Here is a 16,184-nt window from a genome sequence, read left to right as displayed (position 1 = left end):
ATTTTATGCTGTTACAAGTCTTGCTCACTTTCATTCAGTATCAGCAATAGTACAGAAAATGGATATTCATTTATTATTTTTTTGCTGTGTTTTCACTGTTAGTCAATATTAAGAAATGCTACTGATTGGAAATTTTAATTTAAATTTTGCATGATTTGTCATGATAACAAGAGTCAGAAATGAGCTTGTCTGTCCAGCTACTTTACAAACCTGCTCCTGGATAGGGCTGTTAGTCACAGTGCAGCAAAACAACGCCTGAAAACTGCTTCCCCATCACTTTAATTCTTTATAAGGTTTCCCAATAGAATAGATCAATCTACATTTGTCTCTGCTGTTTAGCAGTTTCCAAAGGTGCTCCTTAGACACAAAATCATTTAGGCTGGAAAAGATGCTTGAGTACTACACAGTTTTTAAAACAGAGTTTTCAAAACTGAGGGCACAGTTGAAGTGGAATAATTAAATGAAGCTTTGCTGAATTAGGTTACCAATGGCAAAATATGATGTGTTTAACTTTGTAAGATAATTTACAGATACATCATTTTACTAAGATAAGTATACTACAGAGTACTGCAAATAATTTCTAAGGTACTAATTTGCTTCAACCTGTTACTGACAGGATTTCGACTGATAATGTGTGGATTGCTTTGCCTCTCTGTCTGTTCCAGTTCAAATGGAGTAAACCAGGTTTCTTTGGGACACAGAGCCATGGGCCACATTTGAGCAAAAGCTGAGAGGCAGTGCTGCATGGCAGCTCAGGTTTCCTGAGCAGTCAAGTCCTGGAACGCTTTTGGTGCAAAGAGGAAAATCAGTTCTCAGGTTGTGGTAAACCTCCTTGGAGAGAGGTGCAGCTCAGTAAATGAGCTTGGCTGTAGTAGGTCTTTAATGCACTGAGGTGACATGGCAGGTTTTAATATGCAATGTATGTGGATGATGCACCTTAGTAATTGTGCTCTGGTCATTTCAGAAACTGCTTGAGAAGACAACAAGTGGCTGATATTGTAGGTGCCCTTCTTGGAGCCAGTTTTGGATGCAGCTTAGAAATGAGCCTCCAAACCTTGCTTCTTAGTGCATGTGCATTCAAGCTAATTTATGGGTTTGCATTTTAGTAATTAAAGTAATCCAAGATCTATTTGTGTGCTGCTGATCAGTGAATCAAAAGTGAGAATGAAGGCTTCCATTGTGTGATATTGTTTATAGGGAGTTAGGCTGCCAGCCTGCCTGATTATTGCTTCTAAAGCATTTGGATGTAGATTTCCTTACCAGATATTTTGTTTTGATTATTTTAGTTAAGTTTCATCAGGCTTTATGAGGACAGAAAGATATTTATAGAAATGCTGACTTGTGTGGCTCTTTAGTGATAATTTTTATTTGGGTCTTTTTTCACATCTCTTTCATTTGGTGAGAATCTTAATGTCTCATGTGGGAGATCTTGGTTTAGATTTTAATCTGTTGGCTTACTTTTGAAATAAAAAACCCCACCCTCTGAAGCCTCAGTTTTGGATTGGGGTTTCTTTTATTCCTAAATGTATTCTGCGTTCCTTCTGCTTCTGGGTTTAACTGCCTTCTATTGCATTTATCTTTACAACTGTCTCTCTCATTGCTTTGGTTTTTCTTCTGTATTTTGTTTGTGGGAAGAAGTTCAAGAAAATTTCTTTTTTTTTTTCCTGTTTCAGGCACAACCTGTACGTTTGTGAAAGCCGGTGTCAGAACAGATGCAGCACACTAGTGCAAATGGTTGTTACAGAGCCTAGTAAGAGGCACTTAGGCACTTGGGCACTTAGCATTGATTTAAATGACCTTAACTGGATATAAGAGAAGCAAAAAAGGGGGTAGCATAGATAACTTTACACCTGTTCACTTGCTGGAACCCCAGGTTGAACAGCACTGGACAGACTTTTAAGCATGGCAAGCTGTGCAAATCCTGTATGTGGTGCATGTAATCAGTGTTGTAGTCTTTAGAGCTTTTGCAGGAGGTCCTCGGAAGTTAATAACACAATTTATCCTTTCCTCTGCCAAGGAAAAGGATGTTAAATGGAAACATGCAGCTACACCTCAGGATATAATGAGATATAGAATCATAGACTAGGATCCATTAATGGTGAACTAGTCCAACTCCCCTGCAATGGGCAAGGACATCTTTAAACAGATCAGGTCACCCAAAGCCTTGTACAACCTGACCTTGAATGTTTCCAGTGATGGGGGGGGTCTACAGCCTCTCCTGGCAATCTGAGCCAGTGTTTACTGTTCCCCTCAAACAACTTCTGGTCAGAATCTGCCCTCTTTTAGTTTAAAACCAATAGCCCCTGACCTGTTGTTACTGTCTCTGCTAAAAACTGTCCCCAACTTTCTTATAAGCTCCCTTTCAGTACTGAAAGGCTGCAACAAGATCTCCCTGGAGCCTTCTCCTCTCCTGGCAAATTACATCATGTGTAAGTGCTGTAATTGCCAGGTGCCAGGTGGGGGCTGTGTATTCTCTCACAGTAAGTGCTGAGGTCACACTGATCTCAGATGATAAGTAGAGTTTCAGGTCTGCTGGTGTGTGGGTCACTAACTCCTTGATGTACAGCAGTATTGTGTTTAAGGTCACTGCCAGCAGGAACTAAAATCAGTATTGTTGGTTTTACGTCTGCCTATTTATTATGCTGGTGAAGTCCATTCCAGCTTTTGGAGTAATTAATTTTTTTAAGTTGATTGATCTATTTTTGTTGAATTAGGTAACCTGAAACTGAAATGAGTATCTACAAGAAAGCTAAAAATGGAGCTGTAAACCTGCAGTCTGGAATTGAATTGACTCTGGCAGCTTGGGCTGTAGTTGCTTTTGGTTCCTCTTGGTCAAAGGCTAAGGCTGAACTGAAACACTTTTATTCCATTACTAATGCAGCCATTGCATTCTTTATTACTCCAGTTCATTTCACTCATTTTGTTTCCCTGCCTGTCTTCTGGTTTCCTGTTCATTCCTTCCAAAAGCTGAGTGAGCCCTGTTGTGGATGTATCCACATATTCTGGATGTATCCATGTGAATATATCTCACTCAAAAGATAGGCAGCAATGAGATAAAATAGGTGTTCGGAGATAAAATAATGATTTGACAATTCACTGGAATTTAACAAAGTTCAACAGGGGTTTGACAAGGTTTAATGCAAGGTTCATTTTATTATTTTATTAATGGAAGAAACATACAAAAAAGAAGGTTGAGTTCAAATTAATTCATTTATGAACTCATTTAGGATAATTCTCAGGGACTGGCAATGCAGAGAGCAAGAAGCACAATCCTCTTGAGACACAAGGTTCTGTGTGGACTCCTTGCTTTCTAAACTCAGCTTGAAGTGGCTGGATCCATTTGTAGTCTCAGGCTTGGTCAATGGTATATATCTAATGGAATTATCCATACAGTGTTTGTAATAATCTGGGCTGGATGGATTAGTAATGTTTCATAATACTAATCCTCTGTCACCTGCTGAGGATCTGTCATGAGTAAGGAATCTTTCCACCTTGGGTAAGAAAGGATCTCTTAGTTTCAAGTAAGGAATTTCTAACCCTGAGAGGCATCCCTTTTCAAGGGGTCACCTGGCATCCAGGTAAGCTGCAGTTCAGGCAGAGCTCAAATCAGGCTCATCCTGATGGCAATGTTTGTAGGGTGAAGTAGTTGGCTGCTGGCCAATGGTATAGACAAGACAAATGTCCTTATCTTAGTGCTGATATCTTGTTCAGGACTTTGGTTATCTTGCTCTTCAGATGGTTATGAAGAAAAAAAAATTTTCCAAGACCCATCTACTCCCTTGGACCGGGCACTTTCTAGCTTGCAAGCTTCTCAAAGAGGATTTGGAGCTGGTTACTCAGCCTGAAAGTGCAGCTGTGAGTCAAGTGTATCCAGCACAGCCCTCAGTTTCAGTGGGAATTCATTGTTTACTCTGTAGCAACTCTGTGCCTAAGTCAAGTACAGGACTGTTATGCAACTCCTCAGTTATAAAGATGGATTTTTTACATTTCTTAACTCTTCTGACATATTTCTTTGTTCTTTGCAGAAAAGGTACAGTTTGGCTGTTGGTCCTCCCAAAAAAGTTCCCAAAGTCAAGGGTGTAGAGTCTGCAGCAGTGCAAGCATTTCTCAGACGGCAAGAAGAAGAAAAGAGAAAAAAAGGTAAAAGTACAAAATATCTCCTATAGGAGACTTTAATTTATTCTTTGCTATTTGTCACCTTATTCAAATATCTTGCAAATACAGCTGCACATCTGTTTCTGGAATTTATGCATAGACCTGATGCTGAGAGAAAGCTAGAACTAAGTAAGGGCTGGGGACATTTGCTTGCTTTCCTAAGGGGTTAAAACATTACTCAGCTACATTAGGATTTGTGGCTGGAGGTTGAGATAGTAGTTAAGGTGAAGAGCAAAAGGCTATCTCAACTTTTGTTAGCTTAACTTTGAAAATTTCATCTGTGTGAAAAAATGGAAAGAGTTGTCCATTGTTCTGTCTTAATCTAGTGTTTCAATGCAGTGAATTTTAAAGAGTCTGAGACATGATTTTTCCGCTTTTATACTTCCTTTAAATAGTCTATGGAATAAACTAGTACTGCATTGCTTCTGATGTTAATGTTTTGTTAAAGGTAACCAAATCTGATGGACTGGATGGCCCAGGTTATTCCTCTCCTGGACCAGTCATGAGTCTGTTCCTTAATCCTGTTGCCAGGTCCAGAAGCAAGACTAAGCACAAATTCCGCGGGGGGCATGCTGTCACAGCCCTTGACAATAGAATAACACAGACAAGGAATGGTATCTTTATAGACACCCAAAATATGAGTAGCCTGATATGTTTTCTAGGAATTTTTACATTTTCTGAATCTTCTTGGTAGTTAGCCCTTACTCCTTGGTCTGTCCAGTATTTGGTATTTAAATGTCTCATTCACCACCTAATTCATCCAGACTCTTGTCAGCAGGTCACAGACACAAGATAAGAGAGCATACTCATGCAGAAAACAGCTAAGCCAGAACAGAAGGGTATAGGACAGACTGTGGAGATAGGGCACAGGGCTCTATCAGACTTGTGTAATGACCAGCTGCTTGTTTATCTGTGTTCAGCTGCTTCTGTGTCTCCCTTATATACCTCTACACACACACACACACACACTTAGGCTATTTTCCAGTTATTATCCCCCCAATACTCCTATTCTCTCCCCTTCCTCAACTTCCTTTAAACATTTGATTGTAAGTTCTGTATAGTCTCAAGAGTCTCTTGCTCAGTCTCAGAACTCCCTCCACTATGCAGAGATCCCGTAACTTCTGTACCTCCTTATACAAAGGCTCTCCACAATTTTCATAGCATCCTGGAAAGCTGCTTCCCTCAGAAAGCCTTAGTGGGTTTTGTTAGAGCAGCATTTTACTCAATTGCTTGCCTTTGTTGGAACAGCTGACGCAGGAGGATCAGCTTGTCCTGTTGGCAGACCTGGGGTCACTTTCTCATCTATTTTGGATAGCTGTTAGCCAGATATCCTTAAGTTACTGTCCTAAGTGGTTTGTTAGCTTGGAAAATATTGACCTAAAAAGTAGTGCTTTTTGTGTAACTTTCTCTTGGTTTTCTTGCAGCGCTGGAAGAAAGAAGGAAGAAAGAGCAGCTCTTGGCGAGGCGTATTGAACTGAAACATGACAGAAAGGCAAGAGCTATGGCCTCACGAACAAAGGATAATTTTTATGGTTATAATGGTGTTCCTGTTGAAGAGAAGTCTAAAAAGAGGAGGGCTTGTGAGAATGTTGCTCAGGCCCCAGAGGCTGAGTATGCAACAGAAGATGAAACTGAGCAACTTGAATACAGTCAGACGGAATCTGAGCACGAGCAAGAAGAATATGAAGAGAAACCATCCAAAGCGGCAGTGAAACCAAAGGCACCTCCCAAAAGTGCACCTGCACCTCTAAACTTTGCAGAGCTCTTGAGGCTTGCTGAAAAGAAACAATATGAACCAGTGGAAATAAAACGAGTGAAAAAGGTAGAAGAGAGGCCCAGAACAGCAGAAGAATTGAGAGAGAGGGAGTTTTTGGGACGCAAAAACAAAAAAGTAGAAATGCATAAGAAAAGTGAGAAAGAGATTAAACCTACTGGGATATCCAATTCTTCAAAAAAACTGTCTTCGCAAAAAGCATCTGTAAACACAAAACTTAATAAAAGCTCCGTAGATAAACATTCCACATCTAAAAGTAGTCTGTCTCTTTCTATGGGTAGTATTGATAAGAAATCCAAAGCACCAGCATTGACTGAAAAACACCCACGGTCATCATCTTCTTCCAGACTTGATCAAATGGAAAAAACTTCACAAAATGGTTCCTTAAAAAGCTCTACTGGTAGCAGTCATAATAAATTACCTGTCAATGGTATTAGAAAGTCTGGCTCAAGCTCTCAGGTGCCACCCTCAAAACCCACGGCCAATGGGGCTCAGAGAATGCCATCTGTGAAAGAATCCAGCCTGAAAAAGCCTGCCCATGAAAAACCAGGAAAACCTGCAGCTCTTCAACATGGAATCAACTCCAATGCAAAGCGATCTGGCAGCAGCTTAGGAAAAGGAGGACCTGGACATCCCGGTGGCGGTTCAAGTGCAGGACCGGGACGATCAAGCAGCAGTTCTGGTGTGGGACCGGGAAGGCCAGGAAGTGGTTTAAGCTCAGGACCTGGGCGACTGGGCAGCAGCTCAGCCACAGGACCTGGGAGGCCTGGCAGCAGCTCAAGCACAGGACCTGGGCGACCTGGAGGTGGCTCAGGCGTGGGACCCGGAAGGCCGACAGGCAGCTCGAGCATGGGACCTGGGCGACCGGGCAGCAGCTCAGGCGCGGGACTTAAGCGACCGGGCGGCAGCTTGGCCACTGGACCGGGAAGGCCGGGCAGCAGCACAAACATAGGACCAGGGCGACCGGGCAGCAGCCTGGGAACAGGACCAGGAAGGCCAGGAATCAGTCCAAGCACAGGAGCCAGGCAGCCAGGCAGCAGCTTGGGCACTGGCCCAGGGAGGCCGGGCATCAGCACAAGCGCAGGAGCTGCGCGACCAGGCGGCGGCCCGGGCACAGCTGGGAAACCCAAGTGTACTGTCGTGTCAGAAACCATTTCTTCTAAAAACCTCGTCACAAGACCTAGCAATGGACAGATGAATGGAATGAGACCTTTTCCAGGGCATAGACCTGTGCTTCATCCACAAGGTATGCATTTATAGAACAAAGTATTTTTTCATTGTTGTGGTTTAACTCCAACTAAATACTGTGCAGCTGCTTGCATGCCCTGTTGCCCAGTGGGGAGAAGAGATGGAAAAAACTGAAGTGAAACTTGGATAAGAACAGTTCAATAATTGAAATAAAATTAAATATGGCAGCTTTTAATTTTTTTTACTTATTTTTACCTATGCTTGTAATTTTTGAAATACAGGTGGTGAGAAGTATCACATGAAAGAAAACTAAGCAGCCTGTGATGGATACTGGTATATGAATGCTGTTGGAAATAAAAGAATTTAAGGATTTGCTTCCAGCATTGCTTAATAGCTTAGGTCTATAAAACTTTATTGTGTCTTAAATAACAGATGCTTGAAGGGCTAGATGAAAAATCACTCACAGGTTTTACAGTTCAGTGTTTTGGCAGATTTATCTTATCAGTGACAAGCTGTTCTGAAAATTTATTTCTGATCAGGAGCAAGCAGTGTGGAATGTAGCGAATAAGTGCCTGGAAAGCCCTGAGCAAAGAACAGATATCTGCTTTCCTCAGGATGCCATTGCTGATCCTGATAGGTAATCTCCTCTAGCACAACTCAGGAAGTGTTTTCTCTTGCTAAGTTTCTAGGAAAGGCTGGTTAACTTGAGGCAGAACTTTTCCACCATGAAGCCCAGAAAATGGCTATGCCCAAGGTATAGCAAGGAGAAGTACTGTTAAATTAAAATTATGTTCATGTTATTAGTTAATGATTTTATTGTCTCCTGTCATTTAGGTCTTGGAAGACCGCCTATTAGTTACAAGAGACAAATAGAAGATGATGATGATGATGAATATGACTCTGAAATGGATGACTTCATTGAAGATGAAGGGGAATCTCAAGAAGAAATATCAAAACATATTCGGGAAATATTTGGCTATGACCGGAAAAGGTAAGACAAGTAACAATTTTAAGATACTGCAGAACAAGCAGTAGAACAAGCAATTATTCTTCCTAATAAGGGATACTAATTCATTACCTATTTTAATGTGCTACAAACTGATATTTAATTTTCAGGTACAAAGATGAAAGTGATTATGCCTTACGTTATATGGAGAGCAGCTGGAGAGAGCAACAGAAAGAAGAAGCTAGGAGGTATGCATGGATTTGAACTTGGATACAAATTGCAAAGTTTGTTTGTTGCTGAAGTCATAGGGCAAAGCTAGCAAATATCCACTCTGCTTTTAACAGCAAGCCTTACAGTTTTTTATAAGAAAGCTTAAATAAAAGATGGAATTCATATAGCCAGTGGTGGGTACACTAAATAAGTTGTTTATGTCCTTGTTTATCACAAACCTTGCTTGTTAAGAACTAATAAAAAACAAAATTAATTCATTTCAAAAAATATTTTAAAAATTATACGTTTCTTTTGGAATTCCAGATTCTTTAATTGGTCCCTAGCATTACAATATTCTTCTACTTGAGGCCTGGAAATTTTGTTTTTATCTATACATATGTGTATGTCTATTTCTATAGAAGTATAAAAAGTATGCTGACAAGCTTGTATAGTCACTGATATAAATTATGAAGGTGATATTTTCACGTTGGTTTTGGCCTTTGGGCCTGCAGAATTCTTATGAGATAAGCTGATTCTTTGTTTTTAAATGAGTGATGGGACAAGCTTTGTGAAAGCTATAAGGGTTTTCTGTAGAAAATGCAAATATTGGAATGCATGGAGTCACCAAATTCTTCAGAAGGTGCCTTGAACATTAGAAACTTGCATCTTTGAAGTTACAGTCAGTGTCCTTATTCCTCCTGGCTCCTGAGGAATATCTGCAGCCCATGGAACACTACAGTCTGTTAAGTGGATTTAGGAGAAATAAAGGGAATTTTAAAGTGATATTGCTGTTAACCAAACTGTTGACATCCTAGAGTGAGGTTTTGCAGAGTTGAATTCCTGACTGACTTTTAACTACACATGTTGCATAAAGGAAATGAAGATAAGAAACTTGAGTTAAATTCAATTTTACTTTTCCAATGGATGTGTTTCAGTAGCTGCTTTTTGGGAGAAAAAAAGACCTTATGTATTAAAATTATTTTTTATACAATCTTTATTTTTGACAGAAGTTTTAAATATTTTTTCCCTTGAAATACTTGATTCTGACCTTATGATTTAAAAAAAAAATCTTGATTTCTTAATGCTGCATTCATTCTATAATTAAAGAAGAGCTGATATGAAATTATTCTTCAAATCACCTGTAGTACTTCTAGCATTGCTTTTTGGGCTTGTAGAAGTAAAACCTCAAGTGTCCTGAGTAGCAGTGTAAAGGATTTAATCTTGTTTGGCAGCTTGAGACTCGGTGTTCAGGAAGACTTGGAAGAGCTGAGACGGGAAGAAGAAGAGCTGAAACGCAAGAGACAGTCTAAGAAGCTGAGGACGCGTTAACTGACTTACGGTGTTGACTTTGTTCATGTTTCTGCTCCCCTCTGCCTCCATACATCTCTTATTCTACTTCAGTTTCCATTTGCTTGTTAGCGGGCAAAAGAATATTTAAAGGGATTAAAGTACTGAAAAGCAAGGCTTTAGCTTGACTTAAATAAGATATTTATTTTTAATACTTGCCAGGGTTGTTTTTTAATGAAGAAATTAATGCACTAATGCATATTAAATGGAATAAAATTAATAGATGTTTCCATTGATTAAACCAGTTCAAGATGCCAGCAGAAATATTGACTAGCTATGCACTGACTTGGAACTGTGTGGGCCACGTACCAGTAAACCAATTTTGCATTCACTTGAAAGGAATAGCATTCTTGCTCCCTGATATTTCTTGAGACTTGGAGAGATTGTTCTATATCCTGCCCTGTCTCCCAACCTGAGCCTCAAAGTGTTAAAATGTCATCTTCTGCTCAGCAGTAGCTTGGGTGTAAATTTAACCACAGCCCACAGGTGTTTAAGGCAATGAAGTGCTGCAGATCTTTCTATTTGAGGACCCATAAAAATAATTTGAACCTCTTTATTTCTAAACAGAAAAGTGCATGTCATTTGCAAACTCTGCAGTGATGGATATAGCCAAAAGATTATGTTGGCTTTTGCTGTGTCTGGAATTCCAGTGCCAGTCTAATTCAGTATGAGAAACACACACCCTGAAAACAGAAATTTCTAGTGTTTGTATGTAACCTGTGCTTTTGGGCTCAAGCATATGCTTGGGAATTCTTCTCCTGCCCTGTAAATTTTCAGATTTGTTTAACAGCTTCTGCTGCTTTACAAACTGTGTTTTTTCTTGCATTAAACATCTGATGGTTTAAATTATTTAAAATGTGAAGCAGTCATTTATCTAATTAGTTTTACTGTTCAGAAAGAACATCAGAATTAAATTCTGTTAAGAATGCATTTGCAGCTTTTCAGTATTAACATCATGTTAACTACTTAATACTTGGGATTGATTTCAGTGAGCCAAAAACCTAAAATGATATGTATAGCAGGAGCCTTAGTTCAGTTACTTACCTTAATGCCCATATTTGCACATTATTTTTAACTATGCATTTAAAGACTGTTTGTTTCAGTAACTGAATTTGTTTACAATCAGCACAGGGTTCATGTAAGTCGACAGAAGTTGCACTGAGACCTGAAGGTCAAATCTGGTGTTGCATCTACTTGGGTTTCCCCAAGTTGCCCTTCAAAGCTCACCAGTGTCACTACTCAGCTTTGCCTCAAGCTCCAGGACTCCATTGGTAGCATCTGCCTTCAGCTGCTTCAGGCCATTATGTTTTAATGCTAGAAATATTTTAAGAAATAGAAAAAGGGCTTTGGGTGTTGGTTGGGGGTGGGGAAAAAGGAAAAATTACCATGTGGAAAAACAATGAAGGAACCTCTCCTCTTAGGGCTATTCTTAACAGTGCTGCTTCTAGGAAGCAGTTCAGATAGCAACCTGTAAGGAACAGTCTTGGAAGCTGCTGAAGTTGAAACATCTGATTCTTAATGTAAGAAAAAACAGCTTTGCCTTTTTAAGATGTTTTCTGTCAATGGTGTACCATTTCACTGCCTCAGCAAAATACTGATGTAAGTTACTGGTATAGATTCTCTAGACTATCTCAGTATTGGCTAACATGGAGCCCAGGTGAGGATACCATTGTTGCTCTAACTTTCTCTATTAACTAACAAAAACTGTTTCTCAGTGTATGCACTTGAGACCATGCAAGATAGTGTAGCCTCACTGTCTAGAAGTGTGTTGTATTCTCTGCTGCATTGGGACCATCTCAAATTTCCTGTTGGAGATTTCCTGGTTTCTAGAATTACCCATTCAGGACAATGGGCTTTGGGACCATGGTCAAGTTCTGGGTTTGTACTTTTTTATTCTTTTTAGCTGGAGAAAGACTTGAGGTCCATCAACCCAGACAGCTATATCATCTGTGAGCAACTTCCTGCCTGACTGGGGAGAAAAAAGTCTCTTATGAAGCAAAAGAAATATATTAGGTTGAAATTGGTTCAGTTGGGAAAGAAATCGGCATTTCAGACAAATACAGGTTAAGTAACACCTGATTATTTCACCACTTTCTGATTATTTAACCATGCAAGATCAGTTAAACTTGTTAATCTGTAAAGCACTTTGTCATTTAGATGGTGACTGGAATGTACTCTGCTAGCCTCCCTAAGACACTGTATAACTTTCTTCACACAGTGATCATTGCTTCAGTTTTGTCTATTCCATATGAAAAATTATTCAAGGACACATTTGTAATTTTACAGTCAAGAAGTACTTTCTCATAATTGGCATGGGATGCTGATGGGTTTCCTATTTTGTACAAATGTTTGGCTTTTAATGTGCTTGCATATTTGTTGCATATTTGTATGTCAGCTAGGAAGGAACTAAACTAGTTTTTTAATTCCTGACCTTGTATCCAAAAACCTGTTTACTGTTTGCCAGATTAATAGTATTTATCTAATGACAGTATTTCAGTACTTCCAAAGTGCATCTGAATTTGAGATGAAGAAAAACTGAAAGAATGCTTACATTGGTTTATTGGGATTGGATGTTCAGCTAATGATTTAATTGTATTTAAGGAAATTCTGGTTTGGTTTTAGATTTTTAATTCACCGTTTGAAAATGTGCCTTTTTACTAAATTGTGTCAAAAAATAATGAATGTAGGAGGATAAAAAGGTTGGTTTCTCAGATTCTATATCCTTAAACTTGAGAGTGTGAAATGACGTACTTTTCATAAAACCCTTCCAGGTCTGGCTTTGATTGCACAATTAAGGTAGCTACTTCTTTACTGCTAATGCTAAATCAAATGAAGGGCACTTTCTATTGATGACTACTTTTTGAAAATGTCTTGTATTTACACTTGAGCTGTATTTCACTTTACAGCAATGTCTTTTGGAGGCCAGGGTTTTGCATATCACAGGAAGCCTTAGTGTGCAACTCTGTGCTGTGCTTTAAAATAAAAATCTTTCAAGAACTATATGAGATCTCTATGGAAATCTGGATTTATTTTTGTGTAAAGCCCAAAATATTGTCCAGGAAAACTAATTTTCTATTTTTTTTTCTTTGCATTTTGTAACATAATCTAGTAGCTGATACATATTTCTAGATATCGCATATTTCTGGAGACCAAAACATGTCAGAAAATAAATATATGGAGAGACTGGTGTTTAAATTGTGATGAATGTACTTCTATTTATTTTGGTGAGTGGGTGTGACGCAATATTAAAGTGTTCGTGTGTAAATAAGGGTGCTTCTAGTTTTAGCCAATGATTTTTTTTCCTTTGGGGATATCATGTGTGCACAGTGTCTTTTTACACAATGTGACAAATCAGGTTAAAAACTCGTACATAGCTTACCTGCTCTGTGGTGCTGTCAAGGAAGTGTATACTTTAGCACACACCAAATGCATATAAATTTTGCTGAGTATGTGTACAATAAATTACAGGCATTAAACATTTTACTGCTATTTCTCATTGGTTTACTTTTATGGAAGATTTATCAGAATTACTTTCTGCTGTTTCCTCTGAACTCTCACATACAGCTGTGTCAGTCTGAATGTTCTCTGAGAATGGTTCTCATGCAGCCAGCAAGAAGGTATGAAAAATGTAATGGAGTCACTTAACCCTTGAGAAAATATCTGAAAGTTCCTGGTATCTCCTGCGGTTTAGGCTGTGACATGGTATGTGCTTGGAGGAACATGTATTTAGAATGATTATGTGCCCAAGTGTGCCCATTGCCTTTAATCTTTTGCATTTGAAGTGCTCACAAATGCAGCATCGTTCTGGGTTTCCATATTCCTGTGTAAGGAGTCTGAACTCCCTTGATGGCTGTCTCCTTGGAAGGGTTTTCTGCTTTGATGGTGGAAGTAAATGACTGCTCTGATCAACTGGTGCTGTGACCTACTTCCAAATGGATGAATGGATACACATCAGTGAGCCCACCTGCCTTTATGAGGAACAGCAATGCTTGCACACACTCTTCTGCTTAAAGAAAAAGTCTTTTTAAATATTGCAAATCTGCATGTAATGTGTCCTATGACTACCTTGTTTTGAAGGTGTGTAATCATATCTTCTTTGGAACTACCTTGTATGGACTTGCCTTGAGATTTTTAATGTATCTTAACAGCTGTGATCAGTCAATCTCAGCCATTATTTCAAGGCAGAGGTGTTCTGTTCAGGAGGAGGGTAGCTCTACATTGAGTCACTATCTTAACCCAGCCAGTAAAGCTAGTTCTAGGAGCAAAATTATTTTATTCAGATTGGGGAAAAACAAGTAATTACAGGTTTCCATTGTTTGAGGACAGCTTTTAGTTGTAGTTTATTTGGAATAAGATTTCAGTTCCACAAAACAGAATTGCAATTTATTTATCCCATAGATAGCCTCTTCTTACCCTTGGAACTGCATATGGAAACACTTATTTTTCCATGAGTCTGGGAATCTAAAAAGCCTGGGCATACTATACTTACCATACTCTGGAATGAAATTAAGGACAGAGGTCATTCCTGAAGTACTCATGTGTCATGAGTTTAGTTCTGACTTCTCTGTCCACAACTAATAGTTCTGGTTTTCCACACCACCTGGTGCTTAATTTTCTTTGAGGGTTCCTGCCTTTGGTTCTTCATGGCAGTCTTGAGTTTTGCTTGCATCCTTCTCCCTCCACTGGTGAATTCATGATTATTTTTGTATCCTGGATGTAACTTTTTCAACATTCCTTGCTTGAGAACAGGCAAATATCCTGAACTGATGCCATCTCATACTCTGTCTGAAAGTTGATGGCAATCAACAATTTAAAGAATCAAGAGCTTCAGTAGGTTTTTTTGGTTGAAGGAGTTGGCTTGATTCTGATTTGAAAAACACTTGAGTGTAGAGTTGCAGGTTTTGCAGTGCATGAGAATAACTGAACACATACCAGTGAACGCATGGAGTACAAAAGGCTGTGTGAGTGCCTAACCTGCACTTCTCCATGTATGAAACCTCTCTTGTGGATTTCTTCAGGAGAGGTAAGTAGCTTCCTTGAGTGATGCAACTAAGGGTACATGATGTTTGTTGTGGGTCTGTCCTCAGCTACCTGTCACAATAAGGCAATAATTTTCCCTGCCACCTTCTTCCAGCTCTTGTGTTGTATGGATGCCTTGTGGTCCTTACGTATGTTCAGTATGTCAAGATTTGGCCAAAGAAATGTGTATGGTAGAGCAGAGCCCCCGTGGATTGACCTGCTGCTCTGTAGCTGATGAATAACATTGATTACAGTTATTTTTGGACAGGAGAGGCACTTTATCTGGTTCTTGATTTGTGCAGAATGTGCAGGAAGGGTTTGAGACCTCCACAGTAGTGTCAAATGGGACTGTAAATTATGTGTAGACAGGCATCTGGTCCCACCTGGTCCTGGTGAATGTAGAGAGCTCAGGCAGAGGGATGTGCTGCTGTTACCACCCCCTTCCCCAGCCAAAAGGAGGGAGCCAGCAACCCCTTTATTAGCCTGGCTTCTGTTTGCCAGCTGTGTACACAGGGAATGTGGCAATGGCAATGCATGGTGCATGACATGGCCCAGGCTATGGGGAGCCCTGTTTACAAGGAGTGTGAGATGCTGAAGCTGGCAGGAAAATATAACACTTTTGTGGAAAGTCTCTTCACTGTTTTTACAGTTAGCAATAAGGGCTGATGTACCTCATAGCTGCTGGCTTAAATCCAGCCTTAGTTGGTTGGTGCTTTTTAAGCGATTGTTATGACATACAAAATGGTCCCAGTGTAGGTCACACACATGGGTGACTTGCTGGTTGTTCAGAACAAAGGGGAGCATTGAGATAAATAATGCTCTTAGTCATGATATTCCCACAGCTGGAGGTAGTTTGGGTTTTGTTAGGAAGCTCATTCCTGCCACTTGTGTTGTGGTTGGTCTGCAGTTATTACCCAGTCTTTGGTATCTGGGATGATCACTTGAGTATATTTTAGAAGTGCAAATTTTCCCCTTAGCATGTAGTATTTACAAGTTGAACCTGTAATTTCCATTCCATTATTCTGAAGTTAATTTAGACAACTCATAGCATTGCATGATTTTCTCCACTGGAGAAAATCCTTTAAAATGCTTCCTGGATAGTAGTTTCCTGTTGCTGAGAATAATTTCCCCTGGTTATCTCTAAGCTAGCAACTGTATAGATGCAGGATGTTCACAGGCAAGCAGAATAATAAGACCTGTATTTAGAGTATGTAAGTCTGAGGCTGTATAAATGTCATTTTCCTCTTGTGTAGAGCTGAATAAAATTCCAAAGTCATATGCTGCAAGACAAGATCCATGTCACCCAAGATTGTAATTTTGCTTTGCCCTCTCCCTTAGCATTTGAGAAATTGCAGTCTATTTTCTGTTTCATTAACCATCTTAACTTTTCTACCAAGTCTCAAAGAAAACATCTCAGGAAGATGATCTGTACTGCTGGCAAAATGCTGGTTTTTAATACATAGAGTAACCTTTTATGCAGTGAGAAGTATTGCTTGATAAATCCCAGTTTGGAAGAATTTCTACAGCTTGTTTGGTAAGAATATA

The 16,184-nt window shown here is 39.5% G+C and overlaps 1 protein-coding gene across 1 annotated transcript; it reads left to right on the top strand.

Annotated features, from left to right (window-relative positions):
* The first annotated feature begins 3,922 nt into the window (after positions 1-3,922).
* Positions 3,923-13,100, top strand: SPTY2D1 (SPT2 chromatin protein domain containing 1). The gene is made up of 5 exons (XM_005427214.3): positions 3,923-4,140; positions 5,580-7,175; positions 7,952-8,108; positions 8,234-8,311; positions 9,506-13,100. Exons 1-5 carry the CDS (start codon positions 3,951-3,953, stop codon positions 9,600-9,602), a joined length of 2,118 nt encoding a protein of 705 aa, XP_005427271.1. The 5' UTR covers positions 3,923-3,950; the 3' UTR covers positions 9,603-13,100.
* Positions 13,101-16,184: the final 3,084 nt, after the last annotated feature.

This window comes from Geospiza fortis, unplaced genomic scaffold, assembly GCF_000277835.1.
Source record: "Geospiza fortis unplaced genomic scaffold, GeoFor_1.0 scaffold524, whole genome shotgun sequence".
NCBI classification, from domain to species: Eukaryota; Metazoa; Chordata; class Aves; order Passeriformes; family Thraupidae; genus Geospiza; species Geospiza fortis.
Note: the sequence above shows the minus strand (reverse complement) of the source record. Positions and strands in the feature narration are given on the sequence as shown.

Coding starts and splice junctions, on each gene's coding strand:
- SPTY2D1 (XM_005427214.3), top strand. CDS start 3,951: ATGCAACTCCTCAGTTATAAAGATGGATTTTTTACATTTCTTAACTCT. Junction 4,141..5,579: donor AGAAGAAAAGAGAAAAAAAG/GTAAAAGTACAA, acceptor GTTTTCTTGCAG/CGCTGGAAGAAAGAAGGAAG. Junction 8,312..9,505: donor CAGAAAGAAGAAGCTAGGAG/GTATGCATGGAT, acceptor CTTGTTTGGCAG/CTTGAGACTCGGTGTTCAGG.